The sequence below is a fragment of the Aulonocara stuartgranti genome, assembly GCF_965226115.1.
Source record: "Aulonocara stuartgranti genome assembly, chromosome: 23".
Taxonomy (NCBI): domain Eukaryota; kingdom Metazoa; phylum Chordata; class Actinopteri; order Cichliformes; family Cichlidae; genus Aulonocara; species Aulonocara stuartgranti.
The window spans coordinates 3,064,609-3,091,581 of record NC_138958.1 but is presented as its reverse complement, the minus strand read 5'-3'; the positions used below and the strand labels follow the sequence as shown (position 1 = coordinate 3,091,581).

Below are 26,973 nucleotides of genomic sequence, written 5' to 3'. Positions count from 1 at the left end.
ACGCTTTTCTTTCCAAGCTCCTTAGACCATTCATGAAAGACAAAAACTCTCCATTCATGTCGCACTTAAAATAGTGTTTGAGCTGAAGTCTAGGTGTTTATTTTGCAATAGGAATTTTACTGTCTCTGACTGTTCGAGTGGTTAATTTGATTGATAGATTTGTCCTTCAGATGTAACTAACAGTAATAACTAAAGGTAATAATGCACTTATTGTTAAAGAGGCAAGAGAAATTTCACTGGTGTGTAGTGAAATTCAAATCAAAACATGTGATCAACTATTTGTCACGGCGGGGTGCGCCGATGTGTGTGGAAACAGGACCCAAAAGCAGATGACGACGAGGAGTAGTAAGGTTTTAACGGAAAAGTGATCCTTTAATGATAACGGCAAGGAAAAACCAGGAAACCAAAGCAAACTGTCAAAACACTAAGAAACAAAACACTAAGAGGTACTAAGACCAAGGGGGGGACCAGGAAGGAGGGCCAGAAACAAAACCAAAAACAAAGCACCAGAAGCACACAGGTCAAAAACAACAAGGGCACAAGAGTCCGAGACCCAGCTTCAGGAGGACATTCCGGGGGGTCGACAGCAAAACAAAATAGAGTCCAAAAGTTCGGGAGGCCGACCAGGAGGCCAACGGTCCAGCAGGCCAAAATCCAGGAGTTCCGGGGGCCGACCCGGAGGTTGAGAGCACAGCAGGCCAGAGATCAAAAGCTCAGGGGGCCGACCCGGAGGCCAAGAGCACAGCAGGTCACAGGTCAAAGTTTCGGGGGCCGACCCGGAGGTCGAGAGCACAGCAGGTCACAGTTCATCAGTTCAGGTGGCCGACCCCGATGGCAACGAAGTCCAGCTGACGGCCCGGAAAGCGGCCGGCGATTCCGAGGGGCAAAACGTGGCTTGGGCGGCAGCAACACAGCCGCGGGACCAGGCGAGGCCGACACAGAAACAGAGGGTACCTAGACCCGGTTTGTAGAGTACGCTTGGGGAGTGTGATTGTGTGTACAGCGTCTCTTTATGTCTGTCTCCACGTTGGTTGAGTGTGGAGTGAGTGCATATGAGAGCATGAGGGTGGGAATGGATGTTTGTGTCTGTGTGTGCCTGTATGTCTGTGTCTATATGTCAGGTTGGGTATCAGACGCCACCTCTCTGGGGACACCTCAGGCCCTCCAAGGTTTGGAGGCCTATCTCCACCCACCACCACTTCCCCTGCCGGTGGCGGACTCCCTCAGGTGTCGGTGTGTTGGTGGTTCTTTGTGTCTGGGGGTGGGCGTCCGGGTACACACCGGCTCACTCCTTGGCGGCCGCTTGTCGGGGCCTGGGGCCTGGGGCTCGCTCGGGCCCCTTTGGAGGTGGGGTGCCCCCGGCCTCTCGGCCTAGGGCTCGGTCACTCAGGCGCAGCTGGGGGCCGGCGGAGCTCACGGGCGCGTCACTGCAACTCCCCCTGACTTCTGCTCCGCGGCTGCTGGGCGAGCCCTCATCTGGGACTCTCCTCAGCTCTTACTGGGACAGTGGCGCGGCTGCCCCTCTGTTGGTCTTCCATGGTCTCTTGTGTTCTGGGGGCCTCTGGATGTCTGGAGTTTTGATCTCCTCCATACCCGCTTCACACCCTGGAGGACGGGGCTGTGGCCCCCCCACACTCCCTAGCAGATCATTACATGGAGAAACCTTTGGAATGCAAGCATGCTGATCCACACAGGTATGCACACATGGGTATTCACAGACGCGGACTAAAGCTTTCTTGGCTGCTGCCTCAAAGCACACTGTGCACTGTCTATCTTGCGTGCTGCACAATATCGTTTATTACTTAGTAAATACTGATATCTATGACTAGCTAGTTTATTGTGATGGTGCTTTGTTTTCTCTATTATTATGTTGCTCTTTGTTGTTTGCTGTCTCCTCTGTTTGTTTTTGTTTGTTTGTTGTTTTTTTTTTTCTCCATACAGGTGACCCAGGAGTTTTTTTTTTCTCTCTCTTCCCCCCCCTTCTCACCGTCTCTTCTCCCCTTTGGTTTTCTTTCTTTCTCTCCCCCTCTTTCTCTCATTCATTCCCCCTGTCCTATTTATTAAAAAAAAAAAAAAAAAAAAAAAAATGACAAAGGATGAACTGAAGCTCTGCCATCACGTAATGTCGCATACTGCTGTTTCTGATGTCATTTAGAAAAAAAAAAAAAAAGAAAAAAAAAAAAAGAAACAGAGGCCGAGGCTGGACCAGGCGAGGGCGAAGCAGAAGCGGAGGCCGAAGCCGGACCAGGCGAGGGCGAAGCAGAAGCCGAGGCCGAATCCGGACCAGGCGGAGGCAAAGCAGGAACAGAGGCCGATGCTGGACCTGACGATGGCGAAGCAGAGGCAGAAGCTGGACCAGGCGAAGCAGGAGCAGAGGCAGAAGCTGGACCAGGCGAAGCAGGAGCAGAGGCAGAAGCTGGACCAGGCGTAGCAGAAGCTGAGGCTGGACCAGGCGAAGCACAGGCTGAAGCTGGACCAGGCGAAGCAGAAGCCGAAGCCGAAGCTGGACCAGGCGAAGCATAGGCTGAAGCTGGACCAGGCGAAGCATAGGCTGAAGCTGGACCAGGCGAAGCATAGGCTGAAGCTGGACCAGGCGAAGCACAGGCTGAAGCTGGACCAGGCGAAGCAGAAGCACAGGCTGAAGCTGGACCAGGCGTAGCAGAAGCTGAGGCTGGACCAGGCGAAGCACAGGCTGAAGCCGGACCAGGCGTAGCAGAAGCAGAGGCTGGACCAGGTGTAGCAGAAGCAGAGTCTGATGAAGACTCGGATGAGGCTGGGCCAGGCGTAGCAGAAGCAAAGGCTGGACCAGGCGTAGCAGAAGCAGAACCAGGTGACAGTGAGGCAGCCGCAGGTGGTGGCTGGACGGGCTCCTCGGGCCCCCCAGCTGACGTGGCAGGAGGCTGTGTAAGTTGCAGCAACACACAGTCTATAGTGGGTGAAATGAATTTGTATGAGTTCTCAGACTGAGGTGTGGCAGAACCAGGCGAGGCGTCGTCCTCAGGCTGAGGCGCAGAAGCAGCAAGCAGTAGCGCAGCAGGTGGTGGTCCTGCAGGCGGCGGCACGGGAGCCGCAGGAGGTGGCGCTGCAGCCACAGGTGGTGAAGCAGAAGGTGGCCAGACGGGCTCCTCGGGCCCGCCAACTGACGTGGCGTGAGGCTGGACGGGCTCCTCGGGCCCTCCAGCTGACGAGGCGTGAGGCTGGACGGGCTCCTCGGCCCCTCCAGCTGACGTGGCGTGAGGCTGGACGGGCTCCTCGGGCCCTCCAGCTGACGAGGCGTGAGGCTGGACGGGCTCCTCGGGCCCTCCAGCTGACGAGGCGTGAGGCTGGACGGGCTCCTCGGCCCCTCCAGCTGACGTGGCGTGAGGCTGGACGGGCTCCTCGGGCCCTCCAGCTGACGTGGCGTGAGGCTGGACGGGCTCCTCGGGCCCTCCAACTGACGAGGCATGAGGCTGGTGCGGTTCTCCTGAACCTCCAGCAGACGAAACATGAAGCTGGCTGGGTTCTCCCGAACCTCCAGCAGACGAAACATGAAGCTGGCAGGGTTCTCCCGAACCTCCAGCAGACGAAGCATGAAGCTGGCAGGGTTCTCCCGAACCTCCAGCAGACGAAACGTGAGGCCGGACAGGCTCCTCGGGCCCTCCAGCTGACACTGAAAAAGGCTGTACAAGCTGCACCTCCGTCCCCGGCTCCAAACCGGCCTGGATTGCAGTCCCACAGCAGCTTAGCTGAGCCTGATGGCTAGCATTTCCAGTGAAAACAGTCTCATCATAGCCGGGCTCATGAACTGGAAAGGCAGTGTCAGTTTCGATAATCTCCTGAGAAAAAACATGAGGAGCCAAAATATAGTCACTCACTTGCGTTCGTGGTGCGGAGCGTCGGTGGCGCGCACGCCGCTTTTTCTTGTGAGTGGAAGACGGCGGAGCAATGGGTGGAAGTCCCTGGTAACTCCGAGGTCCCCCGAGAGCCAGTCGAGTACCCCGGAAAGAGGGCTCATGCTCCAGAATGAGCCATGGCTTCCACCGGAGCTCCTCCTCCAATAGAGCGCAGAATATTGACTGACGCTCGTCGTGATCCAAATCAATGGTGTCCAGCGCTTCCTCGCGCTGGACCGTGGCAGGAGTATGGCGAGACTGTGATGAGGGCGTGGAAACTGGTGAGCTGAGAGGTGGTGACGCTGCGGCGAATCTCAGCGAACCGACACGGACACACTCAGGTTCTAGAGGCAGCAGTGGAGACGACTGGTTGTGGGGTTGTTGTGACTGGTAGGTGCTGGAAGCCATTACATGACTCGACAGTACCTGGGCCTGCAGCATCTCCTTTATCCTCGTAAAGGCATCAACTATGGCAGGTGAGTCCGGGAGCTGGAGGAGGCGGGGATCCCTCTTCATAATAGCTTCAGCAATGTTTACCATCACAAGCTTGCTCTTCAAATCGGGTGCTGTGAAGACGCGGTTGAGGATCGCTTGGATCCGAGCCGTCTCCTCCAGACACTCGGTGAGAGCTGAGTCTGCTGGGTCCATACTGGTCGGGTCGTACTGTCATGGCGGGGTGCGCCGATGTGTGTGGAAACAGGACCCAAAAGCAGATGACGACGAGGAGTAGTAAGGTTTTAACGGAAAAGTGATCCTTTAATGATAACGGCAAGGAAAAACCAGGAAACCAAAGCAAACTGTCAAAACACTAAGAAACAAAACACTAAGAGGTACTAAGACCAAAAACTATAACTATAACTGTGGTGGAAACTAACAGGCTAAGGCTAAGGCTATAACTGTAACTCTGGTGAGATAAACAGACGACCCGACAATGGCATGCAGAAAACAAAGGGCTTAAATACATACAAGAGGTGATCAGGGGAAGTGGAGACACATGGGGGAACAGCTGACTGACATAAACCTAATGACAGGACCAGGAGAGGAAAGCTAAATACAATGAACAAAGAACACATGACACTGTCAGAATAAAACAGGAAAAACTAAAACTAAACATGACAACACAAACTTAACAGACCTAATACGTGATGAATAATACAAAACCCCAAAACATAGAAAACCCAGGAACAATAACCAATAACTGCCCAAACTAAAGGCAAATAGGAAATAACACAAAACCTAATCACATATCAAAAATGACAAAAATACAAAAAGAACTCAGAGCGCTGGGTCGGAGACCCAGCCTGTGATACTATTAATCTTGTCATTTTTTTCCTTAAACCTTGAACTGGTAATAAGATCACAAGTGCTGGCAGTTTCTAATGACGTGGGGTTACGCAGATTTCATAATTCTTCGGTGTCAGAGTGAGCCCAAAGCGGTAGTCCATATCAGGCTTCACCCCGGCAGGCATGGAGAATGTGAAGTGCTGCATGAAGGAGGTGAAGAAGAGGAAAAGCTCCATCTTGGCCAGGTTCTCTCCAAGACACACCCGCTTACCTGAGACAAGACACTGACATTAGTCCTAGATTTCCTTTGGATGACTGTGCACAGATTAGTTGCCGATTTTATAGAAGGACCTACGATCCCTTTTTGTCCTTCACTAATCATCTCTTCAACAGCACAGTGTATACTTAAAGAGGCTGCTGAAAAATCTTGCACAGACATTAATAAAATATCTACAGAGTCGTTCCTTACCAAGAGAGAAAGGCAGAAAAGCTGCTCGTTTCACAAACTTGCACTCCTCATTCAGAAAGTGATTTGGATTGAAGGTGTGAGGCGTCTCCCACTCTTTCTTGTCAAACAGCACAGATGTCAAATTGGGAATTACTATAACTCCCTGGCAATTGGAATAATGGTAAATAAAACACACAAAATGAAATATGACATAAACCATGTTTGTCTTTTACTGAAAATTGGTTTGAGCAATGACCTTTGGGACTGTGTAGCCCCCCAGCTCGACATCTCTGTTGGTGACATGCGGCACGCCAAGAGGAGCTATGTTTCCAATCCTCTGGATCTCATGGATAACAGCATCAGTGTAAGGCAGGTTTGCACGGTCCTCCATTGAAGGCTGTCTGGACTCTCCAATCTCTCTGTCTATCTCAGCCTGTACCTTTTCTGTGCAAAAGACAAAAGAAAAAAGTATTTCAGCAATGAAATTTACAGCGTAGTGCAACAGCGCTGATTATTAAAGAGATTTGTGCACCATTGCACAATACATTATACATCTAAAAAGCTGAGTATAACCTGGAAATAGTAAAGTTTACACTTAAGAAATTATGACCAGAATGTTCCTTTAGTGCCACACATGTCCAGATTATTTAATAAAAACAGAGAGCTTTCCAGGCCTGGTCAATACTCTTACCCTGAATCTCAGGATATTTTGCCATGTAGAGGAAAGCCCAGCGCAGGGTGGTGGATGTGGTTTCAGATCCAGCCACAAAAAGATCCAAAACACAAATAACCAGATTTTCCTCATCAAAAGTGTTGTCGTCCTGCCCCTTATTCTGAAAATACATGCAAACACACATTTTAAAACATTGGAAATGATTTAAAAAAGTGCCTTTATTGGCAGTGTTACCTGAATTACATGGCAATTTATAATGGCAAATTAAGTCTAATCTCCTACCATTTGAATCTCACTGAGGTAACAATCAATGTAGTCACGTGTTTCTGAGGGATCCCAGGTCTTCTTGTGCTCATTTAGCTCTACTCGTATGAAATCCTTCACTTCATTCCACATCTGCCCGACACTCTGATGTGGACCTGGTAAACGTCTCATCAGTACAGGAAATGCATTGTAGATCTACAAACGGAAACAGATTGGAACAATACATTCACGTTAGTGCAAATGCCATGCCTCAGTCTAAATAAACTACTGGAAAGTACAGCACCAGTCAAAAGTTTGGTTAATAATACAGAACCAGACTCAGGGAGGGGCAGCCAAAAAAGTGGACATATTATAAGAGTTTTATTAAGTCATATTTCCACTTTGTGATCCAAAGGTCCCAAAATTTTGTATGCTATACATTTTTCTTATGAATTGAATATTAACTGCAAACTCAAACTCAATCATTTTATAGGTTTCTGAATAAAATACATGTTTTTTCTTAAAGTTCTGATGGTGGAGAGACATGCTGGGAAAAAGATTACTTGTTCTTTCTAACCTTTTGTTGAAAATGTGTGCTAAGCTGTTAACTAAGCAACAATTTGGTTTTTGGCAACAGTGTTGCGGGATTTCTAATCATGCTTACCAAGCAAAATAAAACAGTGGTGGTCAAAAGAAAGAGGAAGAGACAAGACTCCAGGATGAATATAGCATCATGACTTTGGATTTGAGCATTGCTGTCAGTGATTTTGCTGAGTACAAAACCTAAAAGATAAAGTTCTGATTGGGGGAATCGTTTGTCTTTGTGTGTGTGTGTGTTTTTTTAAAGTGTTTTTCTTTATTGCTAGTGTAAAAATGTGTCCATCAATATAAAACCTCTATAGCTTCATCTATACAGTTTGGATATTCTCTCCTACTCTGCATGTCACTGCTCAGTGTTAATTTCCTGTTTGTTATCACCTCTTTTCTCGCCTAAAAGGTGACTATTTTTCTTTTACTGCGTCAGACACTTCAGTACGTATGCTTCTAGTAGTGAGGAGACTTAATATTAATAAACTTTACATACCTGTGTTGAAAAAGATCATTCACTGACATTTAAAAAAAACATTCCTGTAAGGAATAAATGGCAGAGCTGTGGCCCGTGAATTTAGGATGTGATCAGTATATTTAAATGCTGTACCTGTCCCCAAATGGAGCCTTCAATCTGGAATCCTTTATCAAACAGTTGCATCATTTTAATGAACTTCTCTTCACTGTACTCAAAGCGATGGCCAAACACCAGGGAGCAGATGATGTTGGAGACAGCATTGTTAAGGATGAGGTGTGGATCGAATGGCTTACCTCCAGAATAGAAGAGAAACTTTTATGTAAATTTATGTGAATCTGTTCATTCTAAAAGTCTTACCGTGAAATAAGCACGTACCTTTATAGCTTCTGATGTTTTTTGCACAATATGTAAATTCATCCAGGACCACAGATTCAAGTGACTTCTTGCCAAATCCAAACTGTCTAAGGGTCGAAAGTGCAAAGCGTCTCTGCTGCTTCCAGAGGTTTCCACTACTGGCAATGACACCTGATCAGAAAAAGAGCAGGGACAGCAAACTTCTCAACTATAAAAAAGAAGGTTGTGTTTTAGGACTATATAACCACTTCTCTATTCTTATCCCTAACTCCTTTCTTAAAGTTAAATTTGAAGCAACCAAACCGAGAGTCTTTGGGCAAACCAGAATAATACAACTGGTTCTGGGTAAGGCCAAAAACCTTAAAAGTTTAAACTATCAAACTTTGTATCTGTGTTGATCTTTAGTACCCTTACCTAGTCTGTGTGCTCTATCAATCTGTAAAGGAAGGTCCGGGCGGTCCGCCAGGCTGTCTCCCTGCGTCACTAGAGCTTCTTTCAGAATATCAAACCCGTTTAAAACCACCATCCGTTCCTGTCCCATCCGTAGACTGTACACATTTCCATATCTCTCTGCTAACTGGCAAAGGATTTATCAAAGAAGATACACACAAGGCTTGAGATGAAAATATGAGTTAATAAGTAAAATTTTAAGATTCACAGGTACCTGTGTCATACTCTCATGGGCCCTGTTCTGATCTATAGTGAATAGGTTGCCCATAATTGGAAGACCCCGGGGTCCTGGAGGATAGCCTGCTGGCCGACGATTCTTAATATAGTCTGCAGTGATGATGAAAACTGCAGCGAAGAGCAGCAGACTCTTGAGATCCCAGGAAACATAGGTTCCAATTACAGAAATGATTGAATCCATTCTGTAAATACAGTCACTGTACGTGGGTACGATTTCTCCTGTAAGACAGATGACTCAGTCTGAGAGTAGGCAACAAGTGCTATCACTGCAGTGAGGGCGAAGCTCAGTATTACTATCACTTGGTAAAGCAAATAAAGTTTACTCTGAACTCTGGCCTTATTTCATGGAGAAAAAAGGATGTGAAAAACATTTTTAATCTAGGATGCTAAAATCAAGTATTGTTGCTCAACAGTAGAGAATCTTTTTGGCTTGAGGGTGGCTTGATTAGATTTAAGAAATAGCCAAACTTTAATACTTCAGTTCTTATTTTTACCACTTTAAAACTGCTATCTTTGGGGCAACACTAACATACACAGAAAAAAAAAATGCTCATTGGAATCTTGAAAATGAGTTTGTAGTTTTGCCATTTGACAGAGTGGAAGATGTGAGATTTTTAAAGCCTTGCATGATCATAAAACGACATGTTTTCACAACCAACCATGGTCAAATCTGCGTTTCTTCAAGGCTGACTTTTAAATGTACCAAAACTAAAATCCTGTTTCCATTCCATGAGAACTTTGCTTGGTTTGTATTTGCCATTAAGCTTTCATTTCAGAAGAGTTCTGGGAAAGCCAGTGGTGTTCTTCTCACCTTATTTAACAAACTAACTCTATTTCATATTGTTGAAACAGGAAAGCAACTCAGATGACCCATTTGAAGCAAAAAACTCTAAAGGGAACAAAGGAAGAACAAAGTACTCAAAAAAGGGCTTTAAGAACGTGGCCAAATTCATAATGTAGTACCACTTCCTAACACACGATGGTAGTATAGAGTGTAACAATTTTTAAGTCGTCGTGCATTAAAAATTTGGCTCATGTTTCAAATGAATGAATTGCATTATCTGTTATATGGGTTTAAAAACAAATAAGTGGCTTTGTAATGTGCACCTTGCGTTCACATCTTAAAACTGATAAAACTCGGATATCCTACCCTCGGGGGAAGTAGATGATTAACTTCAAAATAAAACATATGTCATTTAAATAAATACTTGGAACTTTCAATGTAAAACGTCTGTGAGTCGAGGCGAAACTTTGGCATGTTTGCGTATCGAGCAAAAAAAAGGATTCCAAGTTCTGTTCCAAGTTCAGGCAATGATCGAAGAGCAGTTTGATTTTGAAAGTTAAGCAACCGGAAGTGTTTGCCTTCGTTAGCTTATTAGCTCGTATGACCTGGTGTGTCCTCCAATATCTGAGATTTGACAGCTAGCTGATTCAAGGATAAGACCAGATCATGGTTTTCGAGGAGAAAAGGATCACGAACGGAGAACCAGAGGTTCTTAGTATTTGTTACAGATACGATTTCGTAAGCTAGTGACGTTTGACGTTCAGCTTATAGGCTAATACACCGAGGCTAACTACGATGCATCCTTAGTTGACATTAGCATTAGCCAACCTCTCTATACATCTCTGTTCAGAATAAGATTAAAGGTTAATTAACGCAGTAGAATCAAATCGCAGTCAGTGATAATAATGACGGACTAACTGGTGAAGATGAATCGATACAAAAGCAATTGATAACAATTTCTCGAGGGTGGTGGTTTATTGGTGTTATTAATTTGGTCTTGTGTATTTCAGGAGGAGGAAGAAGAGGAAGAGATGGTGGTATGTTAATTAAATAACCTTAACAGAATCAAAGTATGTTAATATATCCCATTATGACTGATGGTTTTATTTTGGTCTTTACTGAACAAAACCAATTTAAAAAAACAAAAAGTGATAATTTACTTTGTCATTTGATATTTGAAAAAAATGTGTGGCAGTTTTCCCGTATATAAAAAGAAAACAAAAACAAACCACCCACTTCATGGATTTTTTTTTTTCTTTCCAAATGGACTTTCCTTTTTTCCTCAGCTATATGGCATTGCACTCATTTGGACACTGACACTGGCATATGTGTCTCTTATTGAAAGCCAGTTGCTTTGAGTGTTAAACTTTCTCCTTCAGGATCCTATTGAATCACTGCGGCAGAAGTGTGCGGAGACAGAACACTGCATTCACAACTGGGAACGTCTGGAGCAATGTGAGACCAGAGTTGGCTCCCGGTCTTCAACGGAGGAGGACTGTACCGAGGAGCTGTTTGACTTCCTACATGCTCGAGACCACTGTGTAAGTGTGCCGTTAGGCAGCTGTACCAGACAGAAAGACTAAAAAAAAAACACTGACAAAAGAGCAGGTGTTCTCAGTCCCTCGTTTCTTTATGTTTTGTTTTCAAAGAGTCGATGTCAAGTGGCTTTATTGTCACGTCAACCATGTGCTGTGGTACAGTACACAGTGAAGTGAGACAGCATTCCTCCAAGACCATGGTGCTATGTATAACATATAACAGACAATCAACAGAGGACTACATAAAGTGCAAGTGTACAAAAATTGCAAAATAAAGAAAACAAAACAAAAACGGTGCAATAGAAAAGTGCAACAATGACAGTGGGTTGTGCTAAAAGACTGAGCATTTTACAAACAGTAACTTAAAAAAGGCATGTGTGTATGAGATTTTGCAGATAAGTGCTTGATATAGAGTGAGTGTGTGTGTGTGTGTGTGTGTGTGTGTGTGTGTGTGTGTGTTCTGTTTTCGGTTTTATTTGTCATATGCAAGTTAGCACAGGGTCAACATTGCAATGAAATGTGTTTGATGAGCAGCAGTCACTCAGTAGCATGATACAGTAGGAGAAAATATAATAAAATAATAAAAAAAATAGTAAGGAGCAAAATATTAGAGAGACATGGTAAAAGAGAAAAGATGACTAAATATATATGTATCTATAAATATATGTACACTAGTGATTAAATAAGAAAATCTTGAAAAGAAATATGACGGGAGGGCAGATGGGATATTGCACAGGAATGAGCAGCAGAAAATTACAGTATTGCACTTTTAAATATAAATATCAATAACAACAAAGTGAAGTGACCAGTGCAGTTTAAACAGAGTACTTGTGAAGCTGCAGGGTAGCTTCTGAGTGCTGTGTTGTGTGTTTAAGTGTTGTGGTTGATGTGTCGTATGGCTTGGTAAAAACTGTTTTTAAGTCTTTTGTGTGTGTGTGTGTGTGTGTGTGTGTGTGTGTGTGTGTGTGTGTGTGTGTCAGTCCAGTCACTGAGTGTTCAGGAGTCTGAAAAATCAAAGTGAGGGTGTCAGAATCTTTCAAGTGATTTTGAGCAGTAGTTCTCAAAGCCCTTTCAGTAAGTATTGGGAGTTATTAAAAGTTACTTAAAGAAATTATAGAAAACCTTGCCTAACAGAGTTCAGGCTGTGTTGAATAATAAAGGTGGGCATACCTAAGTTTGACTTTGAAGTTTGTTAGAATTGTAAAAACTGTTCTTTTATCATAATAAATGCTAATAGCTGCTTAGGCTGTCTTATTATTTAATAGAAAATAAATAACAACCCCCAAAGTTGTTGTTACTTTAAGAATGCTCTTGGAGGAATTTTTAAATCTTTAGACAGTGTTTCCACCTCCACTGTCTGTCTCAAGAACTGCTGTTCTCCAGTTTCAAGTTGATCTATAACCAATTGTAGTTGATTGAGCAATCTGGATTGTGATAATAAACTAAACTAATAAATAGACCTGGCCTTCGGTTTTATGACTGAGCTCCATGTTTTGCTCTGTATGAGTGCAAACCTGAAAGTGAGTGGTATTATGATGTGTAAAGTAGGACTGCTTTTACTCTTGAAGACATTTTTGATCTCCTGAAGGCTTAGATAAATGTGACTGAAGGGAGATTTTTATCAGAAATCATAGAGATAATCATCATTACATTTTTACTCAACATTTGCAAGCAAAGCTGCAGTCCCTCATACATGAAGTTAACTTTAGCTTACCATGGCAATATGACACACCTTTATCTGGCAGTTGCCAACATAAGAGCAACATATACAAGAAACTATCCATTTGTATGGCCTACATGTAAGAGCAGTAACTTAAGTGATATGAAATGTCTGTGTTGTTTGTTTGCACTGATGAATTATTTGTTGTATGTCTTCTCTACAGGTGGCACATAAATTGTTCCATTCTGTCAAATGAAGCTCTCAGTAACTGACCACTGGCTAATGGCTTTCTTCACATATTGTATCGTAAGAAGAACTTGGAGTAAAATACATCCATTTGTGGATCTACTGTATGTTGTAACTTGAAGTGTATACATTATCTGCTCATGTAAAAAAGTATTTAACATGTCTGAGTCAACATTTCATTAAAGATGATGACTTAAACATCTTACCATCTGCCCCATGGTGATTTTTTTTTTTTAAATATATATATTTTTACAATATGATAAAATCTCTGCTTTTCTACAGTCACTGGTAAATACTTGCTGAAATGTTCTTTCAGCAAGCCAGCTCCGCCAACAAGTCAACTACTGATATCCCAACTATGATGGCCACATCAGTTCTGTTTTACACAAACAGTGGTGCCGCTGTTCTGACAAAACGTCCTACTTTGGCAAAACGTCCTGCTGTAAGTAGTTTATGCACATTTCTGCTGTCAGTAGGTATGACGGTTTGCCACTGAACTTTGCCCATCAGAGTATGCTTGTAGCTTATAATTATAAAGCCAGGACGGGTTGCCACTAAATTTTAGCCGTTAAAGTATGCTTGTAGGTCACATTCACAAAGGTAGGATGGTTTGCCACTTAATTTTAGCTGTTAAAGTATGCTTGTACGTCACATTTGAAAAGGTAGGACAGTTTGGCACTTAATTTTACGTTAGTAGCTTATATTTGCATAGGTATGACGGTTCGCCACTGAATTTCGTGTTGTGCGCATGCATAGAAACAATGGGTAGGATTGTTTGTCAGGTAGGATGGATTCCCAGAACACCGCCGCAGCTCCATGCCATTCATACCACTTTTGAGAGCACAAGTACTTGCTGCTGTATTCTCCACCAGTTAGACAAAATCAAGGAGAAGTCAACCCCAGAAGCAAAGAAATCACTTTTTTTTTTTTTTTTTTTTTTTTCCCCCCCAGGTCTCTTTTTTTTTTTTTTCTTTCTTTTCAAACTATTGCAGTAACTTTATCTGCATTGCCTTTGAATGTCTGAGCTTCTGTATTGTTATATCATCAAAATCCTGGTAAAAAATGTAATGAATCTACAGTACAGTAAAGGTTAATGATTAAACCTTCACTTAAAAAGCATCTCTAGACCCAGCAGTCTTAGCTAATTATAGGCCAATCTCCAACCTTCCTTTATATCAAAAATCCTTGAAAGAGTAGTTGTCAAACAGCTAACAGATCATCTGCAGAGGAATGGTTTATTGGAAGAGTTTCAGTCAGGTTTCAGAGCTCATCACAGCACAGAAACAGCTTTAGTGAAGGTTACAAATGATCTTCTTATGGCCTCTGACAGTGGACTCATCTCTGTGCTTGTCCTGCTAGACCTCAGTGCAGCGTTTGATACTGTTGACTATAATCGATTAGAGCGATTAGAACATGCTGTAGGTATTACAGGTACTGCACTGCAGTGGTTTGTATCATATCTATCTAATAGACTCCAGTTTGTGCATGTAAATGGAGAGTCCTCTTCACACACTGAGGTTAATTATGGAGTTCCACAGGGTTCAGTGCTAGGACCAATTCTGTTTACATTATACATGCTTCCCTTGGGCAGCATCATTAGAAGACATAGCATACATTTACACTGCTATGCAGATGACACCCAGCTCTATCTGTCCATGAAGCCAGATAACACACACTGAAGGAAACAGTTTCCAGGGCCTAATCCGTGGATCGACTTCCTTCGAGGCGTGGACGTCTATCAGCAGAGAATGTACCTTCACCTATCAGCAGAGAATGTCCCTTAGTCTGTAACACAGTCAAATATATTCTCAAGTAATATTCAAGCATGCCATTCAGCGTGTTAGTACGAGCTCGGGAGCAGCTTGGGAGAACAAGAAAACAGAGACTGCTTCAGGTTGTCTTCCCAAATTGACTCAACTTTATTCACAAGTATAACAGTTTATATAGAGGGTAAAATTCATGAGACAGCAGATTTATCAGTTTAAACCAGTACAGACCAAGATAAGGCAGCGTCTTCCTGCCCTTGGGTGAAGAAGCATCCTTTGTGTAGTGTATCAGTTCAGCTACAATTGTGATTATCTCAGCGACATATTTTCAAGGCACAAAACAAAGAGTTCTTACATTAGTGAAATCTGAAACAAACCATTTGGCCTCAACAGGCGTCTCCTAAAAGATTAAGAAACTAATGTAGCTGAGGGAGTGATCTCTGTGGTATTTCAACCTTGTACCAGCCTGTGATTCTCACACATCAATTCTTGGGTCAAAGAGAAAAATAACTAAAACAAAGGGGCCTTATTGAATGACAGAGTTTTCCTGTATAATGTCACTATAAAACAATATCCAGTAAATGCTACCATGGTACTAAAATACCTAACACACACCAATGAGTTAAACTGCAGGAATGTCTTAAAGACATAAAGACCTGGATGGCCGCTAACTTTCTGCTTCTTAATTCAGATCAAACTGAGGTTATTGTACTCGGCCATGAAAATCTTAGAAATATGGTATCTAAGCAGATTCTTACTCTGGATGGCATTACCTTGGCCTCCAGTAACACTGTGAGGAACCTTGGAGTCATTTTTGACCAGGACATGTCCTTCAACGAAACATATTAAACAAATATGTAAGACTGCGTTCTTCCATTTGCACAACATCTCTAAAATTAGAAATATTCTGTCTCAGAGTGACGCTGAAAAACTAGTTCATGCATTTATTACTTCCAGGCTGGACGACTGTAATTCATTATTATCAGGAAGTCCAAAAAACTCCCTGAAAAGCCTTCAGCTGATCCAAAATGCTGCAGCAAGAGTCCTGACAGGGACTAGAAAGAGAGCAGATTTCTCCTGTTTTGGCTTCCTTTTAAATCCAGAATTCAAAATCCTGCTCCTCACATACAAGGTCTTAAATAATCAGGCCCTATCTTATCTTAATGACCTTGTAGTACCATATCACCCTATTAGAGCACTTCGCTCTCGCTCTGCAGGCCTACTTGTTGTTCCTAGAGTATTTAAAAGTAGAATGGGAGGCAGAGCCTTCAGTTTTCAGGCCCCTCTTCTGTGGAACCAGCTTCCAGTTTGGATTCAGGAGACAGACACTATCTCTACTTTTAAGATTAGGCTTCAAACTTTCCTTTTTGCTAAAGCATATAGTTAGGGCTGGACCAGGTGACCCTGAATCCTCCCTTAGTTATGCTGCAATAGACGTAGGCTGCCGGGGATTCCCATGATGCATTGAGTTTTTCCTTTCCAGTCACCTTTCTCACTCACTATGTGTTAACAGACCTCTCTGCATTGAATCATATCTGTTATTAACCTCTGTCTCTCTTCCACAGCATGTCTTTATCCTGTCTTCCTTCTCTCTCCCCAACCGGTTGCAGCAGTTGGCCCCGCCCCTCCCTGAGCCTGGTTCTGCCGGAGGTTTCTTCCTGTTAAAAGGGAGTTTTTCCTTCCCACTGTCGCCAAGTGCTTGCTATATAAATAAAATTGAATTGAATAATGATTGTACACTCGTGTCTTCAGCTTCTATATTACCTTATAAAAATGTAGATGCGCATTGCTGCTTGAAATGGCAGCAAAACATATCTTGGGCCAGCAGATGCCGAGCAACTTTTGGTATCCAGCAGATAAGAAACATGTACTCATGTGGACATCTGCATGTGTGACACCGGTGCGGAAAGGCTGAGTTTTATCTTTCTCTTATCTTCTTTCCACAGGTGATTTGTGTTTTTTAACTTAGACCCCCGGAGAGCAGTCATTTTGGTTTTCTACCTTAGACCCCTGCGGAGTCATCATTTTGCGTTTCTACCTTTAAAAGCCGGAGAGCAGTCAGTCAAATGCTGGAGTCATGTATATTAGGTCGTTACCTAGGAATTCTGGAGGGAGGGGAGTGGGGGTGAGTGATTGAGGGGGTGGGGGAGTGGAGTGTTTCAGTTTGCCATCTTAGGGAGAAATCAACACATGTCCTTTGTATGTCCTTTGTTGCTGACATTTATTGATAAAAACAGTACAAAAAACCAACCATTTGTACACATATTTACAAATGGCCTGCTGAGTGGTGCATGGAGCATGTTCATTGGTTCATGGACCTCCCTGAACTAATGGCATTTATGGCAGCAACAAAAGCGGTGAGCTTCCTTTTGTGTTTCATCTTGATGCATTCTCAATCATCCAGGGAAACAAATCTCCAAAAGTCACCAACTTGGAGTGTTTCAGTTTGCCATCTTAGGGAGAAATCAACACACATGGGTGTATGTCCTTTGTTGCTGACATTTATTGATGAAAACAGTACAAAAAACCAACCATTTGTACACATATTTACAAATAATGATAAAAAGTGAGTGAGTACATTTCAACATTTTCAGCAATCACTCACAATCCTGGCACTGCCACGGTATCTGTCATCTGCATTTACCACATGTGTACCTGTAGCAGTGAACACATCGCACAGTGGCCTGATTTTTTTTGCATCTGTGTACTTGGATTTTAGGTCGCAAGCCACACAAAACTTGCTCCATGCACCACTCAGCAGGCCATTTGTAAATATGTGTACAAATGGTTGGTTTTTTGTACTGTTTTTATCAATAAATGTCAGCAACAAAGGACATACACCCATGTGTGTTGATTTCTCCCTAAGATGGCAAACTGAAACACTCCAAGTTGGTGACTTTTGGAGATTTGTTTCCCTGGATGATTGAGAATGCATCAAGATGAAACACAAAAGGAAGCTCACCGCTTTTAGCAGCTCCCCCACCCCCTCAATCACTCAGTGAGTGATTGAGGGGGTGGGGGAGTGGAGTGTTTCAGTGTTTCAGTTTGCCATCTTAGGGAGAAATCAACACATGTCCTTTGTTGCTGACATTTGATAAAATGAACCAATGAACATGCTCCATGCACCACTCAGCAGGCCATTTGTAAATATGTGTACAAATGGTTGGTTTTTTGTACTGTTTTTATCAATAAATGTCAGCAACAAAGGACATACAAAGGACATGTGTTGATTTCTCCCTAAGATGGCAAACTGAAACACTCCACTCCCCCACCCCCTCAATCACTCACCCCCACTCCCCTCCCTCCAGAATTCCTAGGTAACGACCTAATATACAGATGAATGACTAGCCAATTTAGCTTCCACTTCCACCATTTGACTGCTCTCGGGTTTTATAGGTAGAAAGGTAGAAGCCTGGGGATGCTAGTGTTTAAAGGAAGGAAACCTTCCTCAAAACGGGCAGAGCAGTGGAGCCGCCAAGGGAAAGCACACAATTTAAACTGTAAGATTAAAAATATAATTTATTATATTTAAATAGTTAAAAAGGTAAAATGAATTAAAACAACCTTGGCCAAGGGAAGACACAATAAAAATCAATAACACACAACATTAAAAGTCCAGTGGAATCCACCACGGCCTAAAAGTCACAGAAAACTAAGAGGTCCAGCGTAGTATTAAAAGAGGGAAACCCAGCGGAGTCCTCGCCTTCCTCCCCGCATTCCACGTCCTGGTGCACTGAAGAAAGGGAGGGAGCGGCAGTCACTATTCCTTTGGCAGTTTACTTTATAAAAAGGATAAGTCAAAGACTTACCCGGGTGGGCAGAGCTCTCAACTCCGCCCGCCGCTTCCTCAAACTGCAATCGGCACCGCGGTCTCACTGCTTCTGTTCTCCCGCAGTGCACGAGCTGGCTCTTGTCGTTATTGCCACCAGACTGCCGCTACGCGTCCCTAGTCGCTGGTCATCTGCCTTTTTTTCCTCTGATCGTTTCCCCTTTCCAGTCGCTGGTAATCTCTCTTCCCAGTCGCTGGTCGTCTGCTCCATCTGATCATCTCTACTCTCTGATCGTCTCTCGCTCTCCCCTCTGATCGTCTGTGTCTTTCCTCTGTCTGTCTCGCATTCTCCGTGTTACATTTTCGTTGAACACCGGCTCCAAACCTCTTATGTGTCCTTGAGCACTCTGTAAATTACCTTTTTTCTCTCAGGTGTGTCCAATTAGTAAAAACGGGGGAAAAGGCGGAGTCTCTCCAGGACAATTTGCCGGCAACTAAAACATGCAAACTAAATAAAACACTGCACAAAATACATGCAATATAAAAAATAAATATGTACACTTCACATTAAAATACAGCACAGCAAAACAACGTCCGTCCTTCCCTGGATGACACATGAACCCCCATGCTCACCAGCTGATGACAAAATTTATGTCACTTTGATCCACTCACACCATAGCAATGTCATATCCACCAAGGCAGTTATGGTGGAAGACTAATGTAAGACCTGAACCCAAAAGTATTGTAACGTTCACAAGAACCAGACGGTTGGGTCTCAGTTTGTCCGTTTATTCGGCACATAAGCAAGCGGGTTGCTAACTCAGGGGAGAGCGCCCTCGTGCTACACCTCTCTTCAGCCTGGCACCCACACAACACAGAACCCAGGTCCCCCCTCCCCTTCCTCCACACCACCCTCCCTACTTCCTGCAGCACAACCAAACATGAATCTTAAAGGAACAACAACAGTGTGCAAAGATAACCAACATGTACAATAACACTTAACCATCGTTACACTGCCCCCCCAGCAATAAGTTCCTCGTCCCCGAGGGAACGACACAGTCTCTGAGGCGGGGTGGTAGCCTACGTTCCCTCCTTGACCTCCTGAGCCCCTGAGGTGGGCGCGGAGCGTCGGGGCTTTGGGGTGAAGAGTCCGAGGGAGGGGAACGCAGCCCCGGTCGGGGGTCCCTCTGAGCAGGGTCATGGACGCTCTGTACACGTCCCTCTGGAAAGGAGGGGAGGGACTGCCCTCTGTAGGGGGCCATCCGGTCTCTGTGCAGCGCTACTATCCTCCCCCTAGGAGGCAACTGCACCCTGTAAACAACCTCCCCCACTCGCTCTAGGACGCTGCAAGGCCCCACCCAGCTGCTATCCAGTTTAGGACACCGTCCCTTCTTTCTCTTTGGGCTGTAGACCCACACCAGCTCCCCAGCACGGAAGTGCCTCCCCTTAGTGGTGATGTCATAATTCCTCTTTTGGCGCAGGCCTGCCTTCGCCAGCTGCTCCCGGGCGTAGGAATGTGCAGAATCCAGCCGGTCCTGCAGCTTCCTTGCGTAGTCCCGGCCTGGTGGTGCTTCTGGCGCGTCCGGGGGCTTCCCAAAAGCCAACTCTGCAGGAGTTCTCAGCTCTCTCCCTAACATGAGCAGGGCAGGCGTACATTGGGTGGAGTCTTGCACTGCCGACCTGTAGGCCATGAGGATAAGGGGAAGATGGTAGTCCCAGTCCCGTTGGTGTTCTGAGGTAAGGATGGCTAGCTGCTGGGCCAGCGTCCTGTTAAACCTTTCCACCAGTCCATCGCTTTGGGGGTGAAGTGGAGTGGTGCGGGTCTTCTTGATCCCAAGGCGTTCACACATGGCAGCAAATACCTTGGACTCAAAGTTACGCCCCTGGTCACTGTGGAGGGTCTCTGCTGTTCCAAAGCGGCTGAACATCCCCTCCACTAATACATCAGCGACAGTCTCAGCCTCCTGATCTGGGATGGCGTATGCTTCCGGCCACTTGGTAAAATAGTCCATGGCCACAAGAACATAGCGGTTTCCTCTGTCTGTGCGAGGAAATGGGCCCATGACGTCCACAGCTACTCGCTCCATTGGAGCCCCTGCTGGTTGCTGCTGAAGCTGAGCCCGGGACTGGTCCTGTGGCCCTTTGTGTGAGGAACATGCATCACAGCTCCGGCAAAAGTCCTCCACATCCCTCCGCTGTTGACCCCAGTAATAGCCCTGGCGGAGGCGGCGGAGAGTCTTAGAGACCCCAAAGTGGCCGGAGCCAGTGCTCCCATGGCAGGCTTCCAGCACCGCTGACCTCAGCGACCTTGGCACCACAACCTGCCACCTCTCCTCCCCCGTGGCAGGATCCTTCCAGGCACGCTCCAACACCCCCTCCTTCAGCCTGAGAGCTGCAAACTTGGCCCATAGCCCCCTGGTACAGATGGAAAACCCAGTGACCTCATCCCAAAGGGGTTGCTCCCCCTTCTCCAGCCACTGCAGGACCGGCAGCAGGTCTGTGTCTTGTTCCTGCCGTGCCCTCCACTCCGCTGCATCCACCACCAGAAGAGCCCTGCAGGCGAGCTGTGCTGCTCCGTCTATTGTCGTGAGTTCCCGCTCTATTTCCTCTCGCTTCTCACAGTAACGGCAGCCAGCTGCAGCACATGGGCGGCGAGAGAGGGCGTCTGCGTTAGAATGGTGCGTCCCTGCTCTGTGCTCCACAGTGAAATTGAAGGCTTGGAGCTCCTCCAGCCAGCGAGCCACCTGTCCCTCTGGCTCCCTGAAAGACATCAGCCACTGAAGGGCAGCATGATCAGTTCTGATAACAAATGCTGTGCCGCACAGGTAGTACTTAAAGTGTCTCACCCCTGCCACCACAGCCAGCAGCTCTCGTCGTGTGACACAGTAGCGCCGCTCACTCCTGTTCAGGACCCGACTGAAGTACGCCACCACCTTCTCACCTTCCGGCCCAACCTGCGACAACACAGCTCCCAGCCCCACATTACTTGCGTCAGTGTCCAGGACAAAAGGCAGGGTGGGGTCAGGGGGGGCGAGGACTGGGGACTCTGTCAGCGATTTGCGGAGGGTGTCGAACGCCTGCTGACAGTCCTGGGTCCAGATGAAGTCACGGTCCTTCTGCAGCAGGTGGAAGAGTGGTGCGGCTATGGAGGAAAAGCCCTTCACAAACCTCCTGTAATAAGACGCCAGTCCTAGGAAGCTTTTGAGCTGTTTCTGGTCTGCTGGTGTGGGCCACTCGGTAATGGTGTGAATTTTTTCCTCCAAAGTGCTGATGCCCTCACGACCCAGCTTGTGGCCCAGAAACTCCACCTCCCTCCTCATGAAGTGGCACTTGTCGGGATGCAGCTTCAGGCCTGCAGCCGCCACCCTCTCCAACACTTGTCTCAGGGCATCCAGGGCAGCATCAAAGGAGCTCCCGTGCACTAGAAGATCATCCAGGTAAACCAGACACCATTGCCGTGGGACGCCAGCCAGCACACTGTCCATAAGCCTCTCGAAGGTCGCAGGAGCGTTGCAAAGACCAAAGCTCAGGACTTTGAACTGCCATAGTCCCCTGTTAGTGCAGAAGGCTGTCTTTGGTCTGGATTCCGGGGACAGTGGCACCTGCCAGTAGCCACTCCGCAGGTCCAGGGTGGAAAACCAGGAGGACCCGGCTACTAAGTCGAGAGACTCATCAATCCTGGGAAGGGGGTAAGAGTCCTTCTTCGTCACTTTGTTGAGTGGTCTGTAGTCCACACAGAAACGCATCCTAGGACTTTTTTTCTTAGGCACCATCACCACCGCGGAGGCCCACGGGCTATCAGATGGCTCTATGATGCCCGCCTTCATCATTTCACACAACTCTCTGTCTGCAGCCTCCTGATGAGCCAGGGGCAGGCGGCGGGGGCGCACTTTAATAGGCTGGGCATCCCCGGTCTCAATGACGTGCTCTACCAAGTGTGTCAAGCCAACATCACTTTCTTTCAGGGCAAAAATGTCACTAAACTCTTTTAGTACCTGCCATAGACTCTCTTGCTGCTGTGGAGTCAGCCCCTCACAGTTCTTTGACCAGATACTCCTCACTGCTGAGAGCCTCTCCTCCTCCTCCGCTCGCTGTTCTGCTGGCGGGTCTGCAGGGGTCTCTGCGGTGGAGGTGGACGCCGCGGCAGATGCTGTGCAGACCGGGGGGGGAATAAGCGGCACCTTCTTCCCATCAGGGAGTGCGAGGAAGCCTTTGCCTAAGTCCAGTACACCACCAATGGCTCGTAAAAAATCCAGCCCAAGGATGCAGGCGTCCTGCACGTCAGCCACCCAGGCAGCATAAGACACACCGAGGTCCCCCACCTTGAACTGGAACACTCCCCTCCCTCTCATTGGGGCCAGATCACCGGTCACAGTCTTAAGTTGCACATTAGTCGGTTGCACAGCAGCTCCGGGTGGGACAACATCGGGTCGGACCAGCGTTGCATTGGACCCCGTGTCCAGCAGGGCCGTACAGGACACCCCCGCAATCGTCACTGGAACATGGCAAAAGCCGCCAACCTGGGTCCAGCCCACAGCGATGGCCGCACCAGGTGGGGGTGGCGGTGGAGTGGGGATGTCGTTCTCCCAGGCCCGTGTACTCCCGCCTACACGGGCCCATGGGCGTTTCCCTGAACCGCTGCAAGCTTGGGGCACTGCCTGATGAGGTGTCCGACTTGTCCACATCCCCAGCAGCTCTGCGGTCGGCGGTGTGGGCCAGCCCGAGGGGAAGGCGACTGCAGCGAAGCCGCCTGCACCAAACTGCACAGGCCCGCTGGCGTCTCCGTCTGTTCCACAGGTGCTGACACAGCCCTCACCACGTGTGCGTCATCAGCGCCCCCAGAGGATCCCGCAAGCATCTCCCTCTCCAACGCTAGCTCCAGGGCTGCACTGAGTGTGGCCGGACGAGCAAGCTGAGTTTGCATACGGAGCTCTTTAGGGCTCAGGGCCTGCAGGAACTGGTCCCGAGCTAACTCCGCCTGCACTGATGGTGGCATGCTGTCATACGCCCTCCGGCAAAGGCACTCGACTTCATGGGCCAAAATGCGGAGGGGCTCACCTGGCAATCTGCGTCTGTTGTGGAACTCCGACCTCAGCAGCACTGGTTGGTTATACTGCCCGAAGCGCCTCTGAAGTGCTCCGACCAGAGCATTATAATCTCCCCTCTGCTCCTCGGTTAGCAGCAGCAGGCATGCAGCTGCATCCTCACACAGGCACAAAGCCAACTGGAGAGCTTTATGTTCCTCAGACCAGCCAGCTGCAACAGCTAACAGCTCGAACTGTGCGATAAACACTTCCCATGGCGTCTTGCCGCTGAACTTAGGCGTTTTTATATGCGCTGCAGCTTGCTGGGCGCCGCCATGTTTGTTTACATCACGTGACGGCGCGCCAAGCGAGGTCGACTCCTTCCCGCCGGAATCGCGGCCGCTGTGCGAACAGTTCCCGAGCCTAGTCAAACCTGGAGAAAATCCAGCCTCGGCAGACAGCCGCAGCGCCGTTTCCCTCACTCCATGGGCGGGCGAGCGCGGACGAACCTCCCTCTCCTCCGTCTCCTTCTTAATCCTGCCCGGCAACATCCTCGTCTCGTAACGGCAAGCGTCGCCAGCAACAGGGTGTCGGGCGTTCTGGGGTTCTTTTTTCTTTCTTCACTTCTGACACCAATGTAACGTTCACAAGAACCAGACGGTTGGGTCTCAGTTTGTCCGTTTATTCGGCACATAAGCAAGCGGGTTGCTAACTCAGGGGAGAGCGCCCTCGTGCTACACCTCTCTTCAGCCTGGCACCCACACAACACAGAACCCAGGTCCCCCCTCCCCTTCCTCCACACCACCCTCCCTACTTCCTGCAGCACAACCAAACATGAATCTTAAAGGAACAACAACAGTGTGCAAAGATAACCAACATGTACAATAACACTTAACCATCGTTACAGTATATTTTGAATAATTTGATTGGTTTGAAGAGAGGAAGCCTTAATGTGCTGATTGGATTAGATTCTTACTTGATTTTTTCCAGAAGGAAGGCAGCAACGGGTGTGACTGTTTAGAGTTCCTTAAGTAGGCAGAGACAGCGGGGGCTTGACAGGCAGGTGATTATGACTGGTAAATATTTAGTAATTCCTTTCCAAAGAACATGGACCATAAAAACCTGTCTTTGATGGTATGATGAGAATTAGGTGTGAAGGCTAAAGGGCAGGAACCCAAAAGACTACACCAGCAGGCGCAGACCAAGGCAAGGCACATGCTATCTTTGTTGTAAGTGATCACCACGGTGATTCTACTTCAGAATTAAAGTATCCGTGTACTTTAATGTGGTTTCAGCCACTGCAGTAGCACATCTGTCCTAGGCTTTGTAGATCTCATGGTTGGATGTTTCCTATTACTCTGTGCATATTATTGAAGTCAGCCTTCTTATGTTTCCTTAAAAAGTGGAGTCATTTCTGAATTTTCTTAAGAAATGTGATAGTCATGTGATACCAGGGAACCTACAGTATAGCTGTTCGTCTGCTGCATTTCAGTTTCAATAATATAAAAAAATTTAAAGAATGTCCAATAGCCGGTGACCCACCAATGGTGTCAGAGAAGTTTTCTTTCTCAGCCAGCTGCATGTTTACTTCATGTCATCCCCCACATTCCCTGTCACGTTCAACTGCTTGTATTTGATTTTCCCTTAAGAAATCACTAGGGTGTATCAAAAATAATCTGAGTTAATGAGTATTATTGTTAAATATTTTTAATAAAATGCCATTTTCTCTGGAATGTTAATAACCATTCATTTACAAACACAACAAAAGTCTAACTTAACTTTAACAAAGTTTTTTGTTAGAAAAAAATCAAATTGTTACGTGCTTAAATTTACACAAAATGTCAGAGATCTGCACTGTCATGAACAAACATTGAAACCTAATTTTTCATGATTTATTGGGCCATTTTTGACTACTTTTGATTTTACATTTGTATCTCACCTTCAAATTGTTTTATTTATTTGTACAACCATTTAAAAATACTACTATAACTAAAATGAGAGAAGAATCAAGTGTCACAATAAGATGCCCCACAAGTAAAAAAGAAAATTACTTGTCTGCCACGAACACCACAGGCATAAACCTGCAGGCCTGACAGCAGGAGGTGTAACACTCCTCTGATTTTCCACCTGGAGACAGTGTTTACCAATCTGCCTGTGTGACATTCATTAGTACCCTCACTGACACACAAAACAGAGCAAGGAATACACTACACACTAAGTTCAACACAACACACTAACTATACACTCCACGCTAAATGTCACAAATCTCTCACATCTCAAAACTCGCTATCGATCTCTCTCTCTCTCTCGTTGCTGTCACTCCCAAAACTTCCCCTAAACAACCAAATCATGTGTTGCAATTTTTTTTATTGGTCGACATAGTACGTTTCCACCAATAGGAAAGAGGTGGCTTTTTACCTTTCTTTAATTTTTTTTATTTTATTTTTTATTATAACTCTGGATTTTGTGGCCTGTCATTAAAATTTAGAAACTGATGTATACTTTGAAATCCGAACTTTCAACACGAGCTGAAATAGAGACTCAGCGTGACTGCAGCTTGTTGTTATGTCAGCTTAAATCAGTCATGTGATTTGGAGGTGCGGCGTGTCCTGTGACCCCAGACGATTAATGACACTCACCTTCATTCCATTTCCACGGTGTAACAACCAACCACCTGTGCCAAATCTGAAATAAGATAAGATAAGATAAGATAGAACTTTATTAATCCCTCGGGTGGGTTCCTCTGGGAAATTCGATTTCCAAAAAGCACAGCACCGACAGAGTTACAGAATATTATATATATATATACACACACACACACATATATAAATACAGAGACAAATATAAATAAAATATACGAAGGGGATAAATAGAATAAATAGGAATAAAAATAAAAATACAAGTGAATTGCACATTTCAAGTATTGAGTCTATTGCACTGTTGACTATTTACAAAAAGTATTGCACAAGGTATTGTACAGTGAGGTGAAGAGGCACTACAGCTTAGTTGTTCCCCCCTCCTTTGTCCTCCTGTTTCCCCTCCCTCTCCCCTCCAGAGAGGAGTTAAACAGTCTGATGGCGTGTGGGACAAAGGAGTTTTTAAGTCTGTTAGTTCTTGTCTTGGGGAGAAGCAACCTGTCACTGAACAGACTCTTCTGGTTGTTAATGGCCGTGTGCAGAGGATGCCCAGCATTGTCCATAATGTCCAGCAGCTTTTTTAGTGTCCTTTTCTCTGCCACTGTCACCAGAGTGTCCAGCTTCATGCCGACCACAGAGCTAGCCTTCTTGATCAGTTTCTCCAGCCTGGATGAGTCCTTCTTTGCTGTGCTGCTCCCCCAGCACACCACAGCATAGAAAAGTACTCCAGCAACCACCGACTGGTAAAACATCCTCAGGAGCTTCCTGCAGATGTTAAAAGACCTCAGCCTCCTGAGGAAGTACAGTCGGCTTTGGGCTTTTTTATACAGGTGCTCTGTGTTGCATGACCAGTCCAGTTTATTGTCCACCCACAGCCCGAGGTACTTGTACTTGTTGACCACCTACACCTCCTCCCCCTCTAT

General features: G+C 46.0%; 2 protein-coding genes across 2 annotated transcripts; one reads left to right on the top strand and one right to left on the bottom strand.

Annotated features, from left to right (window-relative positions):
- Window positions 1-4,071: 4,071 nt before the first annotated feature.
- Window positions 4,072-26,098, bottom strand: LOC309701141 (cytochrome P450 2J6-like). Its single transcript, XM_082525159.1, has 10 exons — window positions 26,054-26,098; window positions 8,605-8,846; window positions 8,355-8,517; window positions 7,962-8,111; window positions 7,719-7,879; window positions 6,560-6,736; window positions 6,296-6,437; window positions 5,861-6,048; window positions 5,626-5,767; window positions 4,072-5,427 (listed from the first exon to the last, which is right to left on the bottom strand). The coding sequence occupies exons 2-10, from the start codon at window positions 8,806-8,808 to the stop codon at window positions 5,249-5,251; spliced, it is 1,506 nt and encodes a 501-aa protein (XP_082381285.1). The 5' UTR covers window positions 8,809-8,846; window positions 26,054-26,098; the 3' UTR covers window positions 4,072-5,248.
- uqcrh (ubiquinol-cytochrome c reductase hinge protein) lies at window positions 9,862-13,060 on the top strand. Its single transcript, XM_082525170.1, has 4 exons — window positions 9,862-10,119; window positions 10,422-10,448; window positions 10,791-10,952; window positions 12,833-13,060. Exons 1-4 carry the CDS (start codon window positions 10,078-10,080, stop codon window positions 12,863-12,865), a joined length of 264 nt encoding a protein of 87 aa, XP_082381296.1. The 5' UTR covers window positions 9,862-10,077; the 3' UTR covers window positions 12,866-13,060.
- Window positions 26,099-26,973: the final 875 nt, after the last annotated feature.